The sequence below is a fragment of the Balaenoptera musculus genome, chromosome 11 (assembly GCF_009873245.2).
Source record: "Balaenoptera musculus isolate JJ_BM4_2016_0621 chromosome 11, mBalMus1.pri.v3, whole genome shotgun sequence".
In the NCBI taxonomy this organism is placed as follows: domain Eukaryota; kingdom Metazoa; phylum Chordata; class Mammalia; order Artiodactyla; family Balaenopteridae; genus Balaenoptera; species Balaenoptera musculus.
In genome coordinates, this window is record NC_045795.1 from 1,248,174 (window position 1) to 1,275,501 (window position 27,328).

Sequence of the window (27,328 nt, forward strand, 5' to 3'; positions counted from 1 at the left end):
TCTTTTGTCTTCCTCAATTAAAATACAGCTTCTGAGCTATTGCATTTCCCTTTCATTCAAAGCCTGTACACACAGAGCCTGACACGGAGAGAATGTGCTCCTTGTTGGAAAGCTTGTTCTGTTTCCTCCAAACCAGATAAAGTCCGCTCAGATGTGCTGATGGGCGCCTCCCCCCCGTGCCCCCCCAACCTCGGATGCCTTTCCCATCCTCCTCCCGCGTGTTCTTGGGTGGGCAGAGACCTGGGGAGACGCAGCCACCAGCCGGCTCACTGCTCTCCTGAAGCACATCTGGGCTTTATATCAGGCCTTTAATTAATCCTCAGTGAAAGCCAAGCTATGACATTTTGACTGGGCAGGCTCCAGTTCTGGACAGGCCTTGATTTATTGCGACTGAGTCTCCACCAACTTTGATTTATTTCAGCTTTGGGGAGGAGGGCAAGCTCAGAACAGAAAAGCGCTGTTGAGTGTAGAACACGTGACATGAGGACAGGACCTCCAGACTTCCGAGGGCCGCAGGACAAACGGTGCAGAAGAGAACGGCCTCTGAGAAAACCATTTTCAAAAAATCTGATTCAAATAACGTGAAGTTGTACAAAACGAAACAATCTTGGGTGAGAGAAAAGGGCTCCTGAAATAGCTGGCTGATGGCAGCAGCCTAGGGAGCCCAGGCCTTATCTCTGGGAAAAGGGGGACCCCCCGCGGGGTGCCTTGGCTGGGGAGCCCGCCGGCCTGGCCCTCCCTCGCTCCCACCTGCGGGAGAAGCCCCGGGATGACATCCCTGGTCAGCTTTTGGCTGATGAAGGAAGGGCAGATTTCCCGCGCTGATTTTTTTCGGGCAGACAGAGTAAGTCAAAGAAGGCGTAGTCATTTGACGAAACAAAGACAAAGGAGTCAGCAAGTTTAACAAATAAATTTGTATCTGCCCTGGGAAGGCCTCTCCTGGCTGAGGCCTCGACTCTCTGCTGTGGGCACTGCCCACACGTCAGGACGGTGACCCAAGTGCCAAATAAGGGTGTGCAGATGCCAGCCACGGCCCCAGCACCGGGCGGAGCCTCTGACTGCTGGGGGCCCTGATCCCTCCCTGGAGGGCGACAGCCCCGGAGCTCGTCCTGGCCGATGTCACAGGGAACGCGCGGCTGACAAAGGAAAAGTGTCAGAAACCCATCAGAGGTAAAGTTACGCTCCCCAAGGGGGACGATGGTAGGAAACCGGGTTGGAAGCAGAGGAAAGGGGACAAGGGCACGAGAGGTTAGCCACCTGCACATGCCCCGCCCTCAGTGTCCGGAGCGGGGTCTCCACGCGCTCCGGGCAAGTTGCTTGGCCAAACTGCGCGCCGCTTCTTCATCGGCCAGACGGGGATGAGACGCTTATTCTGCAGGGCTGTGGTCCAGCTCTCCCCACTTCACAGCTGGGCGTCCTGGTGCTGAAAACGCTGCCGGACACGGGACGCAGGAGGACGGGCGCTCACCCACGCACCTGCCCACGAACCGGCACACGGCTCCAGGTGTGGGTGGTGGGAAGGGCCCTCCGGGGTGTCTGGGCGCCCGCGTGCAGGGGCGGGAACCCTGCGGCTGCGCGTGCGCCTCCGCCACCCTCACCGGGCACGGAAAGCACGCATCGCCTTGTCCTCACCGCGCGCCTGGAGATGCTGTTCCCAGAGACACAGCGCTCTTCACCCGGAACCCCTGGTGACTGACACTGCGACAATGGGTGCGCACGGCCACAGCGCGGGGGCTGGACTCCGGGTGAAGCTGACGGACAGCGCTGTGCGGCGAGCAGCACGTGGGGGAGGGGGGTCCTCTGGGCCCCCAGGCGCTGGGAAGTCCGCAAATCCCTCAGAATCCTAGGTACGATTTAGGCCAAACCAGAACCCAAACTGCTGTCAGTTAAACAGCCAGAGATGACTTTGTTTTGTCATTGAAGCCTATTCTAATTTTTACGACTTTAAAAAAAAAAAATCTGAAGTCAAAGTTATCTGAATACATCTGTTCACTGCTCTTGGAATCTAAGCTTTCGCATCTCTGTGACATTCCAGTTTCTCAGAGATTCTGAGGAAGCCGGGGATTGCGGAGCCCAGCTGAGCAACGGCTGCACATCCTCCAGGCCCACGAGCTGCGGCCGCTGGGGGTGCACGCATCCCGGGTGCACACAACCCGGGTGCACACGTCCTGGCTATACACACCCTGGGTATACATGTCCCGCGTGTACACCACCCACGTGAGCACGTCCCAGGTGTACACGTCCCGGGTGTACATGACCCGGGTATACCCGTCCCAGGTGCACACGTCCCAGGTGCGCACGAGCCAGGTGTACACGTCCCGGGTGTACATGACCCGGGTATACCCGTCCCAGGTGCACACGTCCCAGGTGGGCACGAGCCAGGTGTACACGTCCCGGGTGTACACGACCCAGGTATACACATCCCAGGTGCACACATCCCAGGTGCGCACGAGCCAGGTGTACACGTCCCGGGTGTACACGACCCGGGTATACACGTCCCGGGTGTACACGTCCCGGGTGTGCACAACCTGGGTGTACACGACCCGGGTATACATGTCCTGGCTATACACACCCCGGGTATACATGTCCCACGTGTACACCACCCACGTGAGCACGTCCCAGGTGTACACGTCCCGGGTGTACACGACCCGGGTATACACGTCCCAGGTGCACACATCCCAGGTGCGCACGAGCCAGGTGTACACGTCCCGGGTGTACACGACCCGGGTGTACACGTCCCAGGTATACACGTCCCGGGTGTGCACAACCCGGGTGTACACGACCCGGGTGTACACGTCCCAGGTGCACACGACCCAGGTGTACACGACCCAGGTATACACGGCCCGGGTGTACACATTCTGGGTATACACGTCCCAGATGTGTACAACCCGGGTGTACATGACCTGGGTATACACGTTCCAGGTGTACATGACGCGGGTACACACGCCCCAGGTGCACACGACCCGGGTGTACACGACCCGGGTATACACGGCCCGGGTGTACACATTCTGGGTATACACGTCCCAGATGTGCACAACCCGGGTGTACATTACCTGGGTATACACGTCCCAGGTGTACACAACCCGGGTGTACATGTCCTGGGTGTACATGATCCGGGTATACACGTCCCGGGTGTGCACGCCCCAGGTGCGTACGTCCCAGGGCTCCTGCCCTCTACCCCCCTCCCCCACAGGTGCTGGGGAGCAGGGGACTCGGCCCTCCGGCAGCCGCCTCCTAATCTCAGCAGGCCCGTGGGCTCTGGGGGTCCAAGGCTCCCTGAAGTGTGGCCACAAGGCCCCTGTCACTCATCACCCGTGTGCCCAGCCCCACGCGGGCAGGGACCGGCAAGCACCTGAGGTGGGGCCCGCGCACACGCACTGCAGCCACACCTGGGGGAGCAGGCAGGGAGGGGCACGGCGACCCTCGGCCTGACCCAGACATGGGGGCTTGGATGCACAGAAAAGCTGTCAGGAGCCATCCCTGCCCCTGTCACTTGTGAGCAGGAAGATGAGGCTGGGTTGCTCCATCCATGGGTCTGGGCCACGAGCCCACCCAGCAGCATCTTCTGGTGTGCACGTGGTTTCTCTCGGGTTTGACCATGGGCTTCTGGGGAAGAGGCTGCACGTGACTGCATTAACTTTAACTGCCCCCCAAAACACCCAGACGACCTAAAGCTCCATATGATTGGGGGGTGTGGGGAGATGGCAAGCCAAGGGCCACACGGTCCCACGTACCAGTTTCCAAAGCCGAATTTTAGGAGAATTTAACAAAGAAACAAATCTGGCAAAAGCGATATATTGTGACCTATGAATAGACAGAACTTTCTAAAAATATTTTTAAAGTTTTGTTTAAGAAACCAAAAACTGTGGATAAACAACAAGGTCCTACTGTATAGCACAGGGAACTATATTCGATATCCTGTGATAAACCATAACAGAAGAGAATATGAAAAAGAATATACATATATATAACTGAGTCACTTTGCTGTACAGCAGAAATTCACACAACATTGTAAATCAACTATACTTCAATAAAGTAAATTAAAAAAAAAAGAAATCAAAGACTGAATACATACTTTGGGCCATACAGTGTGAAATAAGGGAAGTAAAACAAACTCTCCTAGGAATGGTCTACCTTAAAGGGGACTTTTAACTAAACTAGGAGAACACTTTTCTTATGGGACGCGGAGTCTTTATTTTCCCAGATGAACAGGCCAGTCATCTCATAGAGCAAATGTCCACGACTTGTTCCCGTGTACAAAGCAGGGCAGTCACAGGACGAACGTGAAAGCCACCCTCCCCTGTGAGCCAGCGTGGCCTCGGGGGGGTGTACACTTACAAAAACACAAACAAAATTTTAAATCAACATGGAGTTATAAATAATATGTTGTATGCCTGGATATTAGAGGCACCACCCATCAATAAGAGGACAATACCGTTTTTTATACATTCCTTTTCTTATATTTTTCACTTACAAGTTTCATCTAAGGTTTCTCTTTACCAAGTAGTTGATGAGTTGACCAGTTTTGTTCTGATTTTCTTTTGGTAAAAAATATTTATTGGAATGAAAAGTTTTCTGTGAGATACATATAATTTGAGTTATGACATAAACTTCAGTAAAGACTGTGTCATTCTGATGTCATCACCCAGCTGACACAACTACCCAGAAAGCAGCAAGGGTCCTGGAAGGTAAACCTTCGGTTCAGCCGCATCTCCTGCTTTCTGACCCGCTGCTCCTGGTCATCACTCTGACCCTCCCATAAGCACCTGGCAAAGCATGACGCGTCTGCCCCTCGGTTCTGAGGCTGCAGGCGGGGGACGGAGAAGGGGGGCTTTGCGGTGGCTATTTGCTCACACATGGTTGGGCGTGTATTGGAATGAGCTGCAGTATCCTGTCTCTTCATATTTTTAAATAACTAAAATTGAGAGCGGAAATCCAAGAATCAGGAGTCCTGGGTTAAAATCCCAGATTTGCCCCCAGACTCCTGGCTGACCCTAAAGGCAAGCCATTTTCGCCCCAGGGGAATTAAAACATCCACAATTAAAACATCCACAAAACTGTACCAACTTCTTCCAAAAAATGGTTTGAGATCCTTACCAAAAAAGATGTTGTGTACATGGAAAGAATGACATGGAGTCACTGAGAACCTAGGATGTCAGTCACACCAGTAAAGTTACAAGTGCTTAATTTATGTGTACTGCTGCCCCTGAGAAGAAAGAGAGCACACCATGAGCTTACGACGTTCCCTTTAAACAGACGTTTGGAGCTTGTAACTAGCAAAGCTTGGCAGTCTTCAAAACCATACAGAAAGGTGCAGCTAAAACGTTCTCCAACGTTAAATGGATTCTTACTCTGAAGTTAAAGCACTTGTAAAGTAAATTAAGTTAGCCCAGAATTCCACTTGACAACTGGGATTCCGCCTCCCTCTGAATTACCTGTCTGAAAGAACAGAGTCACAATGTATCTGTCTGGCCTAAATCAAAGACCCAAAGATATATACTCCGTTCTTACAGTTAATCCTGTGTCAACAACTACATTCTTTCTCAGGTCCTTTAGGTAAAAAACTCCGGGATTCTCTGGATTGCAAAAGGATCTGCTCTAAGGCTTGAGCTGCCTTCCTTGTTACTGGTGCCCTCGGTGTCACGGCGATTCTTGTGTGGCTGCTGTCCCCAAGAAGGTTGAAGTCGTGCACCTGTGGCCTTGCCGGTGCTGGGAAAAGACTGGGAAGAGAGTCCTGTGCCTGCCCCCTTTAGCAGCAGGGACAGCCTGGCCGTGGCCCCATCTGCTCCTCGGTGGGACAAGGACAGGCCACCAACTGTCAAGTCACACGATTACTACAGAGAAAAAGTACAAACTGCTCACCCCAAACGACGGCCTTATACGAGCACCCAGGTTTTCTTTTTTCATGGATGCCCTTCTTCAGGATTCCATACACGTAAGAGCTGGTGTTAAAATATGAAGCTCTGTGCGTGAGAAGGCAGAATCTAAACCCACAAATCTACAAAGTCCTGGTGCAGCGCTCACTACGGCGGGGTTAGCTCGAGGTGTGACCTGAATGTGGCCAATCCGTAAAGTGTAAAATATATACCGGGTTGTGAAGACTCAGTACAGAAGAAAATAAACAGTGTAAAATGTCTTGATAACATTGTGTATTTTTAACACACTTAAATGGTATTTTGGATATAATGGGTTAGATAAAATAGTAAAATTAATTTCACCTGTTTCTTTTTACTTTCTCAAATGTGGCTACAAGAAAATTTTAAATTATATAAAATTAAATGGTTTGCATGTGTGGCTTGAATTATTATTATTATCCAATTATTTCTATTGGATGGTCATGTTCTATATCATCTCTTATCCTGGTAAGGAAAAAGAAATAAATGTTAGCTTAAATTAGTCTAGAATAACTCATGAAAATTGAAAAAAAAAAAAAAGATGACATTGGGCTGTATAAATTATTTGTTTCATTTAGGGATTTCACAATGTCAAAACACCAAAGCATACTCTGCACCATTAAAAACAATATAAATTTTATACTAGATGGTAATTAGACTTTTATGGAAAAAGTGTTTATCAAGCTGGAATCTTATTCTCGGATTCTGAATCTTACAGCGCATACGGCTCTAGCCCCTCACTGTGAAGATAGAAAGGCGAGACTCGGAGTGACAGAGTGAGTGTTTCCGGCTCCACAGTTCGAGGTAGCAGCACAGGCTGAGGACCCAAGACCGGGCGGCGGGGTCGCTCTCGACAGCACACGACCCTTCTGAGTCAGGCCACACAGGCCGAGAAAACGCTAGGTAGAGACCCACAAGATTCCACACTCCATTTAGAGATAAGTTCCACACGCACCTATTTTACTTTAATAAAACAGCTCATGAGGTTAGTGCCCTCTAGGAAATATGATAGAATATTTCTCTGAATAATTGAGTTTTAGCTTTAAAAAAATTGCTATGGAAAAATTGGTACTGTGCTTTTAAGAAAAACTACTGATAACTCCGGAGAAAGGGCAACTGATTAATTTCACCACAAAAAAGCTCACTACATGAACCAGTACCTAGAATTGTTCCACATTTATGACCGTCATGGTGACTGATCCCTGTGTGAAGACGCTCTGCCTTATTTACTCATCCCAGTGACAGAAGCACCTCCTTCAAGGTGGCCCAGTGCACGATGTGTTCCCAGAGCCTGGGCTCTGCAGGCGGGTACAGTGAAGGTCTAGTTCATGTCTAACACAGAGAAAACAGCAGTGCACATCACATATTTGATCTGGGTAATAGACGGGCCATCCAAGAGTAACGTTTCTAAAAGTCATAAGCTTTCCCTACATACAGATTCGTCTAACCAGAGCTGAGAAGCCGTCTCCAGGGACATGCTAATGTCTCCCAAGGAAGGCCCATCAGAAAGTTCAGCTGCTCTGTCTCTGGACCATTAACACTGTATGTGGAGTGAGGCTGCATCCCCAAACACCGGCCGTGTAAAAGTCATTCTTCTCAAATGAAAACTGGCATGTTAAGTGTACCCTCTGGGTTTGGGGCATGTTTCCCATCCCCAAATAAAATTTTAAGCACAAAGAGACAGAAATACTCTCTCCTGCTGCTAACTGTTTTATTCAGTCATCTGTCAAGTAAGGGAAAATGGCAAAAAAAAAAAAAACCCAAACCTTTATATTTTCATTTCCTTGTGCCTGTTCTTGCCGCCATTTAAAAAAAACCGTGGAGCTCGTCAAAAGAACAAGCCACGGTCAGGAGAGGGACACGCCTTCCCCGTCGCACTGGCTCATCCTCCAGGGAACAGAGTTGCCGCAGAGAAAGGACGATGCCGCACGTGTACAGTAACAGCAGTAACCACTCTGACTCGCAACATAAAGTGACCCATTAAAAGATTTAACTGTTCCTCATTAACTTTTATCGGCCTCAATTTTTAACTTTTCTCCTCCTCTTGAAATTAAAAATGAGCATTCCCTCCACCTGTGTGCCCCTTCAAGCGGCCGCATTCAGGCTCAGCGAGGTCTGGGGCAAACACCACAAACAACGAACACCCTGGGCGGAGTTTCCTTGAACGTCTCCAAACCCTTCCTAAAAAGTCCGAAGTCTGAGGCTACATGGTTTAAACTGAGGGGAAGGATCAGAGATTGCATAGTCCTATTCTTCTAGTGTTTATCATTCCTAACCACTAAAAAGAAGTAACGTAAAGTTGAGTCCTTTCCACATGCTGGGCGTTATGTTAAGCACTTTAAATTTATCTTATGCAGTAAAATTTGTGAAAAGTAGTGCCCACCGGTTAATAAACATGATACCTACAGAGAAAGAGAAAAAGATGCCCTGAGGGTCTTCCTCTCTCCACAGCTTGTGTATCTGAGCTGCACTGTGATACTGGCCGGGGTGGGAGGGGGGCAGAGGGAGGGATGAACAAAACCTTTTGATTTGTTTCTAAAAACAATGATGTTATATTAAAAAGTAGCCTTTCAGAAAATGAAAAGTAAGTGCACATTTGGTCAGAACATTTTCAAAATATAGGAATGCTACAACAAAAAAATACAGAATTTCACCTCCATATGCACATTCACCTGTGGAAATATATTCGATGCCAGGTGATCTCTGCCTGCACTGAAAGAAATCACCTTTTAGAAGCAGATTTACCTTCTCTCCTGTCACACAAAATAGGAACTGAGTAGAGAGACTCCTTCAGTTATAAAACTTACTGTTATTATTTATCGTTAATTTGATTATTGTTGCTATACGATCCTTTTAGAAAACTGGTTAATATATATACTCTAGTTCATATATAGGTATGAACAAAAAAGGGAATATTTTTCAGCCACAAAAGGAAGGAAATCTTTCCATTTGCAGCGACGTGGATGGACTTGGAGGGCATTATCCTAAGTGAATAAATCAGACAAAGAAAGACAAATACTGTCTGACCTCACTCTCATGTGAGAAACCTAAGAAATACAGCAGGCAGAAAACGGAGCTCACCAATACAGAGCACAGGTTGGCGGTTGCCGGCGTCGGGGAGGAGTGGGAGTAAAAGGCGAGCCAAGGGGGTGAAGGGGGTCAAAGGTACAACCGTCCAGTTCTAAGACACAGGAGTCCCGGGGATGTGACGCACCGCAGGGTGACTACAGTTAACGGCATTGTGTTGCATACTTGAAAGCTGTTAAGAGTAGAGCTTAAAAGTTCTCATCATAAGAAAAAAAATTGTAACTATACAAGGTGACAGGTGTTACCTAGACTTATCGTGGTGATCATTCTGCAGTATATACAAATATCAAATCATTACGCTGTACATCTGAAACTAAAGTAACGTTATACACCAACTAGATCTCAATGAAAAAATAACTATTGTTAGCTGACCCTAATTTAAGAAAACTTGTATTGCTGTAAACATGTCGATTCCATTCACAGTCACCTCAGGTGGCTGGCATGCAAACTTGGTGGCCCACTACCTACAAGAAATTTTAGAAGCAAGTTTTCCTCCTCAAAGAACAAAATGGTGTAATTCTTTTTAAAAGACTATGTTTCAGTTACAGAAAAAAATACTACTACTATGTCAAAACTGACAATAATACGCCTTTTTCCACCTTGGAAACTTTCGACTTGAGAGCAGCTTCTAGTGCAACTTCCCCATCGCCCCAGCGGAGTTCGGAGGCCACCGGGGTAGCAGCAGCGCTCAGAATCCGCAGGGCCGGCGGGCTACAGCGCGCACGCCGCTGCTGGGGGACAGGAGCCCCGGCCAGGTGGTTCCGCTGACGGACGCCCCGCTTCTTTATGAAAACCGGAGAAGCAGGGACGGGCGAGCACAGAAGTGCAGGTACGGCACGACGGAGAGCTCACAGGAGATTCACGTGAGTACGACAAGCACGGCTCCGCATGGTGTCCCAGCGACACCAACACGGGGTGGCAGGGAGCACGAGAGGCGGAAACGACACAGGAGGCGCAGACCGAGAGCCGCACGGTCGCCTGACGGCCGCGAGCCGCCAGCAGCCCTTCACAGGCAGGGCTACAGCGCGAGAAGCCAATCGCAGCGCCCACGAGTTACCATAACACGCAACGGGGAGCCTGTAAAGCCCAGGCTGAAGGGGCTACACACGCTCTGCACCCCGGCTGCTCGCTGTGCACTTTACACCACGGTCACGACCACACGAAGCCCACGTGGGGCGGCACCGGACACGAGTCCTGGGAGGGGGTCAGACCGCGCCGGACGCGGGCCAGGGGCCGCGCGGGCCGAGAGCCTCGTGCCCGGGGCCAGGGCAGAGCCAGGCCCCCTGCGACGCCACGGGGGCGGGCAGATACCTCCTGCCGCGTCCCTTCCCATCTTCGACCAGAGAGTCTCTGGGAGGGAAACCCTGGCCCTCCGAGCCCCCTCCCGTGCAGAGCAGAGCGGCCGCAGGCCGGGCTTACCAGAGGTGCGTGGCCTTCTCTTCTCCCCAGCGAGGGCCCAGGCCACGGGGGCGCTCACTGCTGCCGCCGCCGTGGGTCACGGGAGACGCAAGGGCCGCAGCGTGGACTCCCGGCCGTGAGGAGAGAGGAGCCCCCGCGGGCGCCCGTCACTTGCGGTGAGTGTGGCTCCTAAGTGACGGGCAAGCACCGGGTGACCGTCTCCGCGTGGCCGGCTGAGGCGTCACGCAGCACGCTTGTCGGCTACGTGACCCGCTGGAAGCCACAGCGGAAAGACCGCGCGGGCCTGGAGCCGTGCTGAGACTGGACTGTTTCGTCTCAAGTCAGTGAGCGTCTCTGAGGAACGAAGGGCTTCACCAGCCACACGAAGGGGCTGCATCAGTTCCTTCTGTTTAAACTAAATGGACCAACGAGGCTGCTCCGGTCCCAGTCCACCCCCTGTCGGTGCCCCCGTTTCAGGCGCTCTGAAGGCTCCGCGGGCTGCAAGCAAGGGTGAGCATGCACGCCAGACATGGAGGGTGCGTGCGTGTGCGTGTACGTGCGTGTGCGTGCGCGTGCGTGTACGTGCGTGTGCGTGCGCATGCGCGCGTGAAGGCGGCCCAGCCAGCGCGGGGAAGGCCCCTGCGGGGGCCGGGGGAGGTTCAGCCCCCGACCCGACGGGAGCGGGCGCGGCCGCCTCAGGCGGGACAGGACCTCGAGTGCCACCCTCCGGTCACCAGCCTTGGCTCCGCAGTGCAGACGCTGCTGCTGGCCGTAAGGAGAAGGACGATGGTCTCTGCGTTTCAGAGGCGGCCGGCCGGCAGCAGAGCCGCGGTGGGAGCCCGTCCACGCGCCGGCACAAGGCAGGCTCTCAGCCCTCGGGTGCTGGTCAGGGACAAACTGAGCTATTCTCTCTCCAAGTCTTATTTTGGAGGAAGAAGGATAATAGCATCTATCTCACGAGACTGCTGTGAAAGTCAGCTTGTAAAAAGTGTCAAGTAGTTTATACATTCAGTACTCAGTAAGGTCTTAAACTTGGAAATAAAGGCTAAACGTATATTTGAATGAATGGCATTTCAGATTCAGAGAAAGGTCTTTTCTTTAAAACAACAACAACTGACACATAGAGCAGGTTAAAAATAAAGGGCCGTCCTGGAGATTATGGTTTCCCAGTTATTCCCACACAGGCTGGCCGCTCCTCCAACCCACTACGGAGATGGGAAATGAGCTGCAGACACCGTCCTTTCACCTGCTGAACGCGAGCTCACGTGATTATCATGGTTTCCGCAGACGGCAGCCCTTCCCGATCAGATCAGGAGGCTTTAGCTACTGCAGGAAGGAGGGGAGGCCGGCAGCCACCTCTTGGCGGGAGAAGGCGGTTCACGCGTGCCCAGCGCGGTCAAGCGCGGGCCGGGACCCTGGAGGCTCCCGCTGCTGCAAGAGACCTTGGGGCGCAGAGCCAGGGCTTCCCACTCCGGATGCTGGTGACCCATCAGAGACGCTCTCGGCGGGGGTTTAGATCCCCCCACCTGAGAGAGAGGGAGGGGTGGGGCCCAGGGGAGGAGGGAGGGAAGGAGGGGCGGGCCAGTGCCCTGCAAGCCAGGAAAGACCCCACGGGAATGTCACCTAAGCCTCCGCAGCCTGTTCGAGCCCACGAGCCTCCCGAGGTCCCACACCGGGACCTCGTTAGGGCTCATTTTAGCAGGTGACTCACTTGGCTCAGCCATTCGCTGATGCTTTGGTTTCCCAGAGCCTCAGGCAGACAGTTCATGACAATGAGGCTTTCAGCCGCCGCTGACAGCAGGCGGTGGAATTCAAGCCACCTAGGTCCTTTCTTCCAACTTCTCACTTCAGGTTTTTTGAAGATAAGGATCAAATGAAATGATTTCTGTTAAACCTGTATTTCCTGTACAGAGTTGATACCTTCTCCAAATTACATGATTGTACAACTATTAAACTAATACTCACTGCAGCGGAAGTCTGTGCTCAGAACGTGGAGCTAGCCTTTTAGCTCTGGCTCCTCACATGTTGCAGCTTCTTCCCAACCCAGTTCCTCGGGCCTGGGCTCCATCTCACAGGGCAGGGGAGGCCCTAAAGCCAGCGGCACAAATGCTGGTTTATCCCTAATTCCTGGTGAGGGTCAACGCTGGAGGCCAGTGAAAACAATAGCCGTCACATCTCACAAGAAGGACTAAATGTACCAAGAACCAACCCTGAAACGCAGTGCGGCTCACAGTCAGGGGCCCGGCTGGAACCTGCCGTTGGAAGGCCAGGCCTGCAGTCCAGGGCACCTCCCTTCAAAGCCAGCCTTTTTCCTGTAAAAAATGCAAATAATAATTCCTGCCCTCCTAACCGTGGTCTGACATCTGTCAGGAGAATCAAATCCAAAGATGTAAATGATAAAGCACTACACAAACACAAGAGGATAACCTTCAGGGCTTTAAAAAAAAAAGGTCCAGTGAAAGCGCTTTGTATTTTGTTTTCAAACTTGAAATTTAAGATCCAGTGAAAATCAGCAAGTAATTCTGGACCCAAAGGAGGCACTATAAGAAAAAGCATATGAAACCATGAAGCCCGGGATTCTGATCTCTGCCCCTGCGCAGGTGAGCAGGACGGAGGTGCCGCTGCCACGCCCGGGGGGAGCGTGGGGACTGCGTGGGCCTGCCAGGAATGCAACCTGCCTCCCAGGCTCCGCCCAGGCAACCCTCACCCGGCAGCGGGGCTGCCAACCTCCACCCACAGGTGAGCCAGCAGCCGAGGGCAGACCCGGACACCTGCATCCGTGCTCTGAACATGGGGAGGAAAGGACGTGGCACTCGGAGAACATAAAGATCCTGCAGGACCATCCTCCTTCCTTCACAGAGATCTCCCACAGCTACTATCAAAAAACTCTGCCTACGAATCTTTAAGTCAACTTTTACACGTATTTAAAAACAAAGATGGATCGTTAGAAAGTGAGCTGCTATGAGTGTGTGTGTGTGTGTGTGTGTGTCTGGGGGTCAGGGGAGGGGAAGGAATGGAGAGAGAAAGTTTCCAAAACAAGGGAATCTGTGATGGAAATCTTGCTCTATCAAGAAGAATCCTGCATCAAATGACACTCTTGAAAACTGAGAGGAAACACAGTGAGGGTCTCACAAATAAAGAGGTTTCTGAAGGAGCAGATGTCAACATTATCAGTCACACAAAGGGCACTTGACCTTGTAAACTAATGCTACTTCTGCGATTTCTAAATTTCGTCTTGTCAATCAGGGCCAATGTATCATTCTTTCTTTCTATGTTTTCCATCTGCTCAGATATCCTTCTTTTAAAAACAGGAATAAAAATAAATAAAAATAAAAATAGGAATAAAGTCTAATAATAGTAGAATCTAGAGATCATCAGGAAACTTACCACAGAATGAGAACGTATGAGCACTGCTCAGTGTTCCTTCACGGCAGCATGCAACAAGAGAGAAAACTGCTTGAACACATTTTGCTGGAATCAAGTAAATTCATCATAACTAAAACCTAAATGTGGTAAGAGCATATTCACATTTGCTCAAGAGTGGAAAATGTCTTATGCTAAGTATAGGAAACAATATGTTAATAGTAAGGGGAATAAAACACATCTCATATTTTCTATAAATTCGTTTTTATAAATTTTATAAAGAGCTGATCAGATAGGGAGATTCCATTCATTTCAAGTATTTATGGGGCATCTGTTCTGTACCAGGCAGGTTGCGAGGCACAATTAAAAGAGGAACAAAATCCAGTCCGTGCCTTCAAGCAGCTGAGAGGGACAGACACAAGATAACCAACCACATCCTTTCCTATGTTTGTGGAGGAGTGATTTTATTCTCCGAGATTTCAGATCTTAGATTCTACAGGAAGTAATGAACAATGATTTAAGCTCGACCATTTTCTTTAGAATACGAGAAAATATAGCAAAAGTGATCTCAAATATTTTACATAACTCACAGATAGCGGGGGACTGCAGAGTAATTTCGTCTCTTTCTTTAGGATCTTTACTAATAATTTCCAAATGAGGCTTCAGTCAACAGCTCAGACCGTTTCACAGATGGTTTCTCAGTTTTGCCTTCAGATAATTCTGCTTCTGTAAAACTTCACTTGTGAATGATTTGGGCTTCATGGAAGCCCCATCCATGATCTTCTTTGCTAAAATGAGAGGGGATCTTCACGCAACAGTCCCCCAGGTTCATCCACTCGGGCATATTGAGATTGCAGGCAGAATACAACCACGGCCTCTAGAACGACTCGAAAGGCTACGTGGGAAAACCCTTTGGAAATTTGGTCCCTAGAGATGGTGGCTTTTGAAGATTCTTTACAATAAGGCATCAAGAACATGGAACAAAGTCAATACCCTGTTTTGAAGCTACTTAACTAGCAAGTCAAGGTGTCAAACACTTCATTCCTGCACAATATCTATTCCAAACAAGAGCCCAGAGCATTGCCTTCTGCAAATCATCACTAAGCGTAGGTGACGTCATACTTTCTGAGAGGCAATTACATCCATATCACATGAGGAGTCTTGTCACTGCAACTAAAGAGCCAGTTTTCATTGTGGGAGGAAGCAGACAGGAAGCGGGCGCCAGCAGGGACAGGAGGGAGGGCGGAGGGGCAGAGAAAGGACAGGGCCGGCCAGTGAGGAGGGGACGGCAGCCGAGGGACCCTTGCCAGACACTTGAGACAAGAGTGAATGAGTCCCACCATTTACACGGTTATGTTCAGGAACTGACCCATGACTTTCTTGGGTGTGAGTGGTTGTTTGGTGGCCCGCAGGGTATGCAGACACAGCATCGGGGAGGGGGGGTGAGCGGGGGGGGCCCAGGCTGCTGCTCAGTGCGGCTAACTGCTGCCCCTGAAAAGGTGAGTGGCATCTACACACCAGGCGCTGCATCTGCGGAGAGGGCAGCCCACCACCCTGCACTCGCTTCTTCCTCTCTCCACACAGACACACACACACACATTGCCAAGAACCACTTTTCTAATTTAAAGTCAGATGCTCAATTCTACCTTTTTAAAACACAACTGAAAATCTGATCTCACAAGGTACCCACCTCCATGTTTCTAACTTATCTGTGGATGAAAACTTGAGGAATATCCATCCTAGAAGCTTCATTCGTTAACACAATGAAGTAAACAGGGCCTGCAGTTTCTAGGGTGTGGGCCATGGCCGCTCCTGTGGTGTCATCCCCAACCCGTGAAGACCTGGCCATGGAAATATGGCAACTACGACTTCCTGCACGTCTGCTGGGTGCGGTCTGACTGGAGAACGGGGTCAGGTACCGTTGACTCTTAGAGACGCAAACCCAGCAGGAAATCAAACTCCTCTCCTGAGTGTGAAGAAGTGATGTCCCAACAAGCAAGCTTTCCCTTAAGTGAAATCTCAGGAAGTTTAAATGCATCCTTTCCTTCCAGATCTGTGTGAATTAGCGCCAGGTGCAAAATGCCAGCAGCAGCCTGGACAAAGAGGAGAGGGGGCCTGAGACACAGCAGTCACCTCCCCAGCTCCGTCACCAGGCTCCCTGCTCCCCCCAGGTCTCTGTCACCTGCTGAGACCAAAGCTGTCCTGAAGGTCAACTCACTTGGCGGCCAAGGAACAGGGAGGGTGGGCGGTTCCCAGCTCATTTCCCCAAACACACCCAGTGCATCCGGGCCTCATCCAGCCGCTGGGAGGGGTTCAGGGAGACCCGACAGCCAGCTCAGCGGCTCTTAACTGCCAGATACTCTTCCTCCCCTGGGACCACAAGTGGCAGAAAGAGAAAAGGACAGAAGGTAATTTTCTGTCTCTCTGGGAAACGTAAAGTCACCCGGATCCCACTGTTGCCCTCACTTCAGCCTAAGGCACGGGTGTGGCTCAAGCATCAGGCCTGGGCTGGGGACCAGGCGGCCTTCACCTCCGTGGTCACCTCGGCTTTGAGCAATCACGTCCCCTCAGCTCCCTCGTCTGTAAGAGGAGGACAGACTCACCCTGTCTGGAGGGTTGTGCACATTATAGAAAACGATGGATATGAAGTTTCTGGCATGTAATACGTGCCTAACATTTGGCAATTTTTCTTATTTTTATTTCTGAAAGTAGCTTTTTATTACTAATCTGGGCTCCCTGACCAAAAAGAAAAAATTAAAGGAATATATTAAAATTCAGATGAATCTCAAAACTTCTCCCCTAATAATGTGAAAGTCCCCGGATTGCCTCTAGGCCAGGTTTCTCTCCAGGAGCATCTGTCCCATCAGCCGTGGTCAGTAGAACCTCATGATATGTTTAAATGGCTCTTTGCAGAGTCCTGGAAAGAGCTCAGACTCGGGTCTCTTGATTACCTGCGTATCCCAAGAGCAAAGGACCATCCTGTAGGTGGAAAAGCTTAAAGACTCTTGTGGCCTAGCCCTTAACAATAACTTATCTCTCAATCTTTTCTGGCTAATTCTATCAAGGTGCAACCACAGTGGGACCTCGTTAGCCAAACGGCTACTGTTCATTTTATTTAAGCTCAGGGCACCATTTCCCAACTCCGCACTGCTAGACATTAATGCCCACTTTTCACTAGAAAGGGGGCAAGGTAAGATGTGTTTGGAAAACCCTCTACTACTCCCAGCAGGCCTAGTGCAGGCTCACATATGCTAAGTTCTGAGAAGGTGGTCTTATAGTAAAGAAATCTGCTGACCTTTATGCAATATAGCATTGTCTTGTCAGGAGGGTTTGGCTTTGGGCAGGGTCATTTGTAGCAACTAGAACCACGGCCATGGGAGACAGTCCACAGAGGTGCTGAAGGAATAATGTTCCAGGTACTGCTGCTGCACTGCCGGTGCAATGCTGGTGCAATGCTGCTGCACTGCCGCTGCACTGCTGGTACACTGCCGCTGCACTGCTGGTACACTGCCGGTGCACTGCTGGTACACTGCCAGTGCAATGCTGCTGCAGTGCTGCTGCACTGCCGGTGCACTGCTGGTACACTGCCGGTGCAATGCTGCTGCAGTGCTGCTGCACTGCCGGTGCACTGCTGGTACACTGCCGGTGCAATGCTGGTGCACTGCTGCTGCACTGCTGCTGCACTGCCGGTGCAATGCTGGTGCAATGCCACTGCACTGCTGCTGCACTGCCGGTGCAATGCTGGTGCAATGCCGCTGCACTGCTGCTGCACTGCTGGTACACTGCCGGTGCAATGCTGCTGCACTGCCGCTGCACTGCTGGTACACTGCCGGTGCAATGCTGCTGCAGTGCTGCTGCAATACCGGCTGCCTGAGCTCACCCGGACGTGGCACACAGCACCGCGTGCTCTCGTGAACACGAGCCGACGCTCCGAGTTCATGCCGAGTTCATGACGGGAGTCAGGCGTGAGAACAGGTTGCGGTCGGGGCACAGAAATATTTAAGAAGATGAAGATATTTTAGAAGTTTGAATTGTCAACTGACCTTATCCCATAAGAAATGCATATTTTTGAAAACCTGTGTTTGTTAAATTGTGTATTTATAGCCCCGAGCCATTAGCGCTACAGCAATTTTTAAATAGTCATTTTTTTCTCAAAACACAACAATAACTGCAGATGTTAATTACAGCAGCTGGGTGGTAGGTATATGGCTGTTCACTGTAAAATTCATGCAACAATTCTGCATCTTTAACAATGTTTCTAATAAAATAATATAAAAGATGTAACTGCACATGACTTGTTTATTCTAAAGTACCATATAATTTAATATAGTTTTTATATTCTTCATTTCAAGTTGAAATACCTCTTACCCACTCAAATAATTTTTAAATCATTTTGATCTAGGAAACAAGACTAAGAACAGAAGTTAGTGAATCTGAATCAGCAACAGGAAATGGCTTTGTATAAATTGCTGGAAAAATGTTTACAAGGAAGAGATAGATTCTCATCAGGGATGTATAGCACATTAATGCTGATTTTTAACAGGATGGCTATTATGTCCTTTTCACAGATGGATAAATTGATGTATAAAACCTTGTTAAGACTGAGGCTCACTGATCCAGCTGGGATCACCTACACCCAGTCTGGCAAACGCTCTCTACTCTTCATCATTAAAATTCATCCATAAATAAGAACGTATAAGTCACTTAATCTAAAGATTTATGAATACAACATGTTTACGTATAAATGAGAGGGATTATATAATTAAAGCATATGTAAATGAGATGTTATTATGACTTGTTTGATCTGTGCTGGCCAAGGCTTCTTTACTCTAAAGCTGATTATAGCGCCAGGATGCAGATGTGTTTTAAAAAAACAATGCTTCTCATTTTTCATTCTTAGCCTTGTTGATTTTAATTTTGGCCACACCTACTTCTACTCATAAGTCTGTGAAGTAACCTCATTTTAATATATTTAGAAATGCAAAGGATGGTAATATTTCTTAAAATGGAGATAACGAACTATGGATTCTTATTTAATGATGACACCTTTTTAGAAATCATGAAATGTTGACTTCTTTCAGAACCCATAAATGAGCAAATGCTTTTTAGAGCATCAACATGTGTTACTGTCGGAGCCAAGGGAATCCTCAATATGCAAAACCCACCTGTATTATGGAACAAATCAGGTATTGAACGCCAACGAGAATGACTTAACTTTGTATGTGTGTTTGTGAAATCTGAAAATGTGACACTCTTACTGAAAAGCCAGAACCTCTTAACCCTCACGTCTTACTCTCCCGGATAGCTTGGCTCCTGCGGTTGCTGTACTGACACATCTCGGCAAGGAATCTTGAAAATGACATCATTTGGGAAGACCTTTTTGAAGTCTTTGAGCCACAGTGTTTCTGAAATACTTTCCTGTTAAACAAATACAAATGTGGGCCCTTTGTGCCAGGGTTGCACGACACCCAGGAGCAGTGCTACCCTTGGCATTTGGGGATGAGGTGACAGCACGGTCCTTCCCGCAGACCCACTGAGCTCACGAAAAGTTTTCTTGTTACTTATGTGTTTATGTAACAGTCTCATGCCTTTTTGTTGAATTTTTCTGGCCTGTTTTCAAAATGTCATTTATCTTTTTCCCTGATTGAAAAAGTTTATACATACTCATTACAATATATGGAAAATACCGAAGTATACAGAAGAAAATAAACATAACCAAAAATAAGTATTACTAACATTTTGATATACTGTTTCTCACACTATCAAAATCTATTTCTGAGTTCCAATAACAAACTTCTTTTGTACCCCAGTGCAAAAATATAAAATAAAATAGAATGAAATTTGATCTATTTGGTTCCCGAAACTGAAGAACAAGACTTTGGATAAAGATGGATACCTACAGAGCCTTCTGTGTAGCTCTAAGTAAATGCAGAAGCTAAAGGGTTATACACCAAAATGATATTATTGAAAAAATAATGCACTTATTTTTACAAAATAAAAATGCCTCATATTTTTAAGAAGGTAAGACCATACAGGTTAGACAAAAGAAAGTTTCAGCTTCTCTTGTTAAACATCTCCTTTCTCCCACTTTCTTATTACTTCTGAAAGTATGGTCTTACATATTTTTAACGTAATGTTCTTAAAATATATCCAAGGGCGACTACCATAAAATGCTTCATTGTATTTACAGTTTAGAAGAACACATTTAAATGATCTAAATGTTACGTTGTTCAAAATTTTAAATCAGAAATCTTTTTGTCTGTAATATAAATCAGAATTAGGTGTTTAAGTATGCAACATTTTTAATTGTTACACACAAAAATAATAACACTCTGAAGCTGACCTCTGGGTTAGCAAGTGAACTGCTTGTTTGCTTAGGAAACCAGATCCGGTTTCCCAGAGAGGCATCATTGAGGACAGAAATAGTCTCCCAAGTACAGGAAATCTGTAAGCACCTAAACAAGGACCAGCAGACTCTGGGACAAACACAATGTCACCAACATGCTCCTTCAGGTCTGGCCACAGAATCACCACGGATATCTAAAAGCATACTAATGCCGGAAAGGTAAGAGGTAATAATTTGTTTAAAGAAAAATCATACTACTTATATATGTAACATATGTAACCCAAACCAAAACTTAATATGCACATAAATCCCAAGACTGAAAGTTTGAATTTCCCTTTAACTACACCCGTTGTTCTGCAATAGCGTTATTACTAGCATCTCTCTCTTTGCTCTTTATTTAATGGGCACAATCACGGGTGTGAGTCACAGGCTACCAAGCACACAGGTAATAAGCAGAGTCTGAACCAATCACTCTGTAAGAACAGCACTCTGGGAGTGATTAGTACAATAATGTAAACCTGAAGGTCTCAGATTATACAAATTGAAATCAGGCAGTATTTCTTGCAGGTCTGAGGACTAGTTCTGTTATAACAAGATGCTCTCACAGTTAGTTACGCGTGTCTTGGGCAGGGATGAGGGAGTGGCACAAGGAAGACGCTTTAGGAAGGAAAGAACACCATTTACTTTTTATCCATCATCCAGACCACTGACCGGCACCTTCACTTTGAATGATTAAAAGACGGGTTGTGAGAGGTTTCCCCCTTCCAGGGGGGTGCGGGACGGCCTGCACACACCGCTGACCATCCAGCCGGGAGGGGGCACAGTGTGAGCTTCAACACATCTGCATGAGCACCAGCGTCCCTGCCACCTGCCGCCGCCTCCAGGAGAGCTCTCCCCGAGGCCTAGCATCCGGATGCCAGCGGATACAGGTACTTAAAGACCAAAACGCGAGGGTGCCTACCTCCACGTAGTCCTTGGCGTGGCCCCAATCTCGTTTGGCGTCCAGATTCCCCAAGCTGAAACATTCCAGTTGTCCAAGGTAAATCTTAGCTACTGACCGGCTAATTTTTCGAGTAACAAAATTAGCTCCTAAAAGAGACAAAAGATGCATTATCAGTCAAGTGCATTTGACATTTAACAGTTTGGTGAACCAAACACAATCTCAGCCTCTGGGCATTTCTTTCATTCTTTTCCCGCCTTTAAAATAATAAAAGAAAAGAAAATGAAAAAGACCATTAACTGTCATTCAGACGAGCTAAGGAGCTCTCGCTCTGAGTGTCACATCAGCTCCACTGCCATAACAAACATTTGTCTTTGGGGGACGTCTTGGCATTCTTCATTTGCTGCTGTAACATGCGATCCAGGCACCCAGCCAGAGAAAAGCTCTCGGAATGCCAGTTTTTAAACAGAAAATTCAACAGGGTTGGACGAAGGGAAATGCCAGAATCAGACCACCCTGATTTTTTCAAGAACATAAACATCATATATTCCTATTAATAAAACTACTTTGGGGTTCACGGGGAGAGAGAGAGGAGAGCAACTTAGCTCCCAGGGTGTAACTAAAGAAAACGAAGAAGAAATGCATAAGTGGTGATCACCCTTATTTAGAAACCTGCACAGCCAACCGGTGCTAAGTCGTAAGTTTCTAGACTATCTATACTCACTACAGTGCCACCTTCTAATTTCATCCAAGTGTCAGCTGCAGGATAGGATTCCTGAATTCTGTATAAATATTTTGATATGATTGGATGAAAGGTGTCGTAAACTAAAGGAGTGAAATTGTTTTAAAGTTCTCTGGTCTTTAATGAAAGCTTCTGTCCACTTTTAAAAGATCACAAAGAAGGACAAAATTAAAAGGCACTTCTGAGATAAGTTTATCTATACCCCTGTATCTAGGTAAGGTTATCACAAAGCACCAGGTAATGCCAAAATCTCAAGGTAATTAACAGGCACATGAGCTAGTCAATAATGGCTTCAAACAGTTTAGACACACTACCATCATAATTTATCACATAGCAATAACTTTAGCTTTGTTCTTTTGCATAAGAAACAGGGAGGTGAATGTTATGAGAAAGCTTGGGCTTCTAGAGAAACTGGCACAGAGATAAGGGGAATTTTTCTAAATAGGTTTTCTCAGTTTTGGCAAGAAGATAGCCCCGTACAAGTTCAAACACGTACTAGACTCACTTACTACACAAACTCAGTAGACACATTTCAATGCCCTATCATTAAAAATGACGATAAGACTTCCATGGAAATCCAAATTTTCAGTTTCTCTTAGCAGTTGATAGAGTACTTGAAGAAATCCAGTTTCAAATTTGCAGGGCAGCTTATAAAACACAAGCGCTCCTTCAAAAAAGAGCCTTTGAAAATAAAGTATTTATCAGGCACAATCCTTCTCAATCTATTACCAACTAGCAACTTTTTATTTTCTAATAATTTAAATTTATAATTAAATTTAGACTTGATGCCTATCTTTGTGTTTTAATGTCAGGACTATACCATCATGCCAAAATTTACTAGATAAATGTGTGATGCCAAATCATCAGATGAAGCTCCCAACACCAAATAGCTCAGATTATTCTATCTACCAGTAAAGTAATGCTTAGGGGTGCAGTGGAAGCAAGGACGTTGTTCCAACATTCTACTCCGGCCTGCTGTTTATTCCCTCAACCAGCACTGAGTGAGCACCAAGCAGCAAGCCCTGAGCAGGGACAGCAAGGAGTGAAGAGGAGGCCCCCCTGCTAAAGTAGCCCAGAGACGGGGAGATGGACAAAGCAATCCCTGCTGCCAGAAGTGAGATGGCAGGTCTGCAGGGACGAGACGAGTCAGGGCCCTGTGCACGATGCCGCAGCGACCACAACTCTGCCCCTCTGATGAGCAACCCACGAGCTAAGAATTATTACCCGCATTTTGTAGATGACGAAGCTGAGATTCAGAGAAGCTGTGCAAACTGGCCCTTCTAAGCCAGCTGTCCGGTTCGGTCTGTGTGGCTGCAAAGCCCAGGCTCTCACCTGCCAGCACTTGGAATGGATGCTAGGGGGTATGGAGCCTTCCTTCTCGGGATCCAAAATGATCTTGCATACCTAGTCAGTTACTTGAAATTTCTAGTTCTTAGAACTTAATTTTAATTTTTTATTTATAGCAGCTTGATTGAGATGTAATTCACATACCATACAATTCATCCATTTAAAGTGTACAATTCCATGGCTTCTAGTACATTCACAGACTGTGCAGCCAGCCCAACAATCAATTTTAGACATTCTCACCACCCCCAAAAGAAACCTGCACCCTTTAGCCATCCCGCCCCATCTTCCCCCAGCCCCCTGGCCCTGGGCAACCACTCATTCATTTTTTCGTCACTAGAGATTTGCCTATTCTGAACACTTCACATACATGGAATCATATAATATGTGGTCTTTTGTGAGTGGCCTCTTTCACTTAGCCTAACATTTTCCAGGTTCATCTATGTTACATGAATCAATCCCTCCTTCCTTCTTTATGGTTGAATACTATCCCATTATGCGGACAGAGCACATTTCATTTATCCGTTCATCAGTAAATGGACATTTGGGTTGTTTCCATTTTTGGCTATTGTGAATATTGCTGCAGTGAACACAGATGCACAAGCTTCTGTGTGGGGATTATGTTTTAATTTCTCTTGGGTAGACACCTACAGATGGAATCACTGGGTCACAGGGCAGCTCTACAATTAACCTGTTAAGGAACTGCCGGACTGCGCTTCACAGCAGATGCAGCAGGTGACAGCCCCGCCAGCAGGGCACTGGGCTCTCACGTGCCCACACCCTTCCCAACAGTCGCTAGGGTTCCATCTTTTTGATGACAGTCATCCTGACGGGTACCAAGTGGTATCTCATTGTGGTTCTGATTTGCATTTCTCTGATGACTAATGACTTCAACCCTCTACGTCCTCATGTACTTATGGGTCACTGGCATATCTTCTTTGGAGAGATGTCTATTTGGATTCTTTGTCCAATTTTTAAAGTGTGTTACTTGTCTTCTTAATACTGAATTGTAAGAGTTCTTCATACATTCTGGATCCAAGTCCTTTATCAGATATATGATTTACAAACATTTTCTCTCATTGTATAGGTTATATTTTCATTTTCTTGATGGTGTCCTTTGACACACAAAAGGTTTTTTTAGTTATTATGAAGTTCAATTTGCGTTTTTTTTTTTTTTTTTTTTTTTTTTTTTGGTTGTATGAGCTTTTGGTGTCATATCCAAAAGGGCTTCGCCTAGCCCAAGGAAGGTCTTGAAGAGTTTCTCCTGTATTTTTTAATGAATTGTATCGATTTTGTTCTTACCTGTAGGTATTTTACCCAATTTTAGTTAATTTGTGTGTGTGGTTAAGATGAAAGGGCCCAACTTCATTCACTTGCATGTGGATATAGGGCTGTCCTGGCACTATGTGTTTGCTGAAAAGGTTATTCTTTCTCTTATTTGAGTTGCCTTATACCTTTTGTCGAAAAGCAATTAACCATAGACGCATGGGTTTATTTCTGACTTTCAGTCCTATTCCAATGACCGAAACACCTATGTTTAGGACAGTACCACACCACACCTTCTTGATTACTATAGGTCTCTGGTAAGGGTTCAAATCAAGAAGTGTGAGTCTTCCAACTGTGTTCTTTCTTCAGACTGTTTTAGCTATCCTCAGTCTCTTGAATTTCCATACGAAGTTTAGCATCAGCTTGTTAATTTCTGCAAAAAAGCAGCCCAGGATTTTGCAGGGATGGTGTTGAATCTGTAGGTCAGTGTGGGGAGCGCTGCCCACCTCAGCAACACTTCGCCTTCCAGCTCATCAGCACACGGGCTCTTTCCATTGCTCTGTGTCTTCGCAAACTGCTTTCAGCAGTGCTCAGTAGTTTCTAGACAATACGTTTTGCACTGCTTTTGTTAAATTTGTTCCTAAGTACTTTATTCCCTCTGACGTTATTATAACTGTAACTTTCCTTAATTTCATTTTCAGATTCATTTTAAACATTATTACTGCCACCATATGCTTCGTTCATTCCTGGGAGAGGCTTAAAATGATTTTCTTCTCCATTTGTTCTCTTCATTTTCACTCCTTATCACACAAGACTGCTGTTTTTTGGAGAGAACTATAAGCAAATCATGACACATGAGGGCTGAGGCCTTAGCGGTCACTTTGTCCAGCCAGCGGCCTGACCCGAGCCGTGTCCCTCACTTTCCCGCCTGTGCTGCTGTCACCAACCCACCCGCAATGCAGGACGCGTCCCTCCCCAGACTAGATCACCTGAGTGGTTTTGCTATTACAGCACACTCCAATTATGGAACTCCCATAATTACGTACATAGATACCTGATCTCTAAGAGCCTTGCCCTACAAGACCGTAGCTAGGAAGAAGACCGAGGAATGGAAAGTCAGCCCAGTGAGCTGACTGAAGGCTGCTGGTCACTGGCTCTGCTACACAAACCACGTAACAGTCCCTGCACACCACAGGACGGGAACACCTGCCAGGCCAAGTCACAGGGACACCCAAGCAGAGGACAGGGCGCTGCGGACCACGAGTCACTACAGACACAGACGGAATTAATATCATCACGTCCTTGTTTGTAAAACAAGGATAATAACAGTACTTACCATGTAGGTTTGATGTTTAACGGAGAAAATCTAGGTAATGTGATTAGCAAGTTCTCAATAAATGTTACCTATTATTACAATTATTACATTACAATGTTAATGGTACCTGTAATTAAGCCTCAATGAAAAGTTCAGATTTCTCAGTTCTTTTATGACTAAGTCTCTTAATTCTCTGATTTTGAACGTCTGAATAAACAGCCAGAGGCAGGCGTGTGGACTTACTTACACACCCAAAGCACTAATAAACATTTTTAACCTCATAGTAGGTTACTTTTTCAAGGTAAACTCATTAACCAAGGAAAATAGAATATCCATATAAATGTATACTAATAAGAAAGAGACCTGGGCTTCCCTGGTGGCACAGTGGTTAAAAATCTGCCTGCCAATGCAGGGGACACAGGTTCGAGCCCTGGCCCGGGAAGATCCCACATGCCGCGGAGCAACTAAGCCCGTGCGCCACAACTACTGAGCCTGCGCTCTAGAGCCCACGAGCCACAACTACTGAGCCCACGTGCCACAACTACTGAAGCCCTTGTGCCTAGAGCCTGTGCTCTGCAACAGGAGAAGCCACCTCAATGAGAAGCCCGCGCACCACAACGAAGAGTAGCCCCCGCTCGCCGCAACTAGAGAAAGCCTGTGCACAGCAACGAAGACCCAACGCAGCCAAAAATAAATAAAATAAAATAAATATATAAAAAAAAGAAAGAGACCAATTAAAACGGGTTTTAGTCCAAATACTGGCTCTAAGATTGAGATCATGAGTTTTGCTAGCGTTGACAGAATGAAAAATACAGAGCTTCTGTTTTGGCAATACAGCAAACAAGAAAAACTGCCACATTAAAAAACACCAAACTACGCTGGATAAAATACTATTATTATTTATTTAAATTCAAAACTGAGTCTCCAAGACTGCCCAAGTCATGGTGGGCCCAGCGGGGTCAGGGCTGGTAGCAGGGCGGGAATGCCATCTGAGGACCTGGAAACAGCTTCATCTTTCATTTCCAATCTGAGGCAAAGGGTGAGGGCTTTCAGGTAGATTCTGGAAGTAGGGTTACACGCCCTGTGAGTTATTTTTAATTCTGTTACTTGTATCAGTGCTATGACCTTAAATGTCTTAACGTCTCAGTTGTCTTATCTATAAAATGGGATAATAATCGATACTAAGGATCAAATGAGATGCTAAATTAAAAGGCTGTAGAATACTGTATCTATTAGTCATAAAGGTTTATTGTCTTGGATATTTTTACTGTGATAAATCTTTTAAAATAGTAAAGCTTTTTTCTCACGCGTCTCTCTTTATGTGACATTCTCCGCTGTTAACCCAAGGCTGGGGAAAGGTGAGAAGAGCTACACCAGATGGTCAGAAGGACCCAGGTAATACTCATCCCTATCATTCAAAATAGGATTCTGGAACAAGACAGCAAGTGTGAAAGCAAGTCTTCATGGGAAAGTAATTTTCTAGATAACTTCAGTGCAGCAGAAACCAGTGTGGTCATAGCCCGAAGTCCCTCCCATGGGTGACGCCCTCAGGCTCTGGGGGGCAGGGCCAGGCCCGTGTCCAGGCGGGAAGGACGGGAGGGGCGGCTCCAGGGCTCGAGGGGAAGGACAGCAG

At 47.2% G+C, this 27,328-nt stretch overlaps 1 protein-coding gene across 2 annotated transcripts in view; it reads right to left on the reverse strand.

The window, feature by feature from the left end:
• GMDS (GDP-mannose 4,6-dehydratase) overlaps positions 1 to 27,328 on the reverse strand; it is a 491,129-nt gene that overhangs the window by 230,346 nt on the left and 233,455 nt on the right. For both annotated transcript variants that reach the window (XM_036870073.1, XM_036870074.1), the window contains one exon: positions 21,050 to 21,177. In XM_036870073.1, coding sequence (XP_036725968.1) covers positions 21,050 to 21,177 — 128 coding nt within the window. The remainder of the gene's footprint in view (positions 1 to 21,049; positions 21,178 to 27,328) is intronic.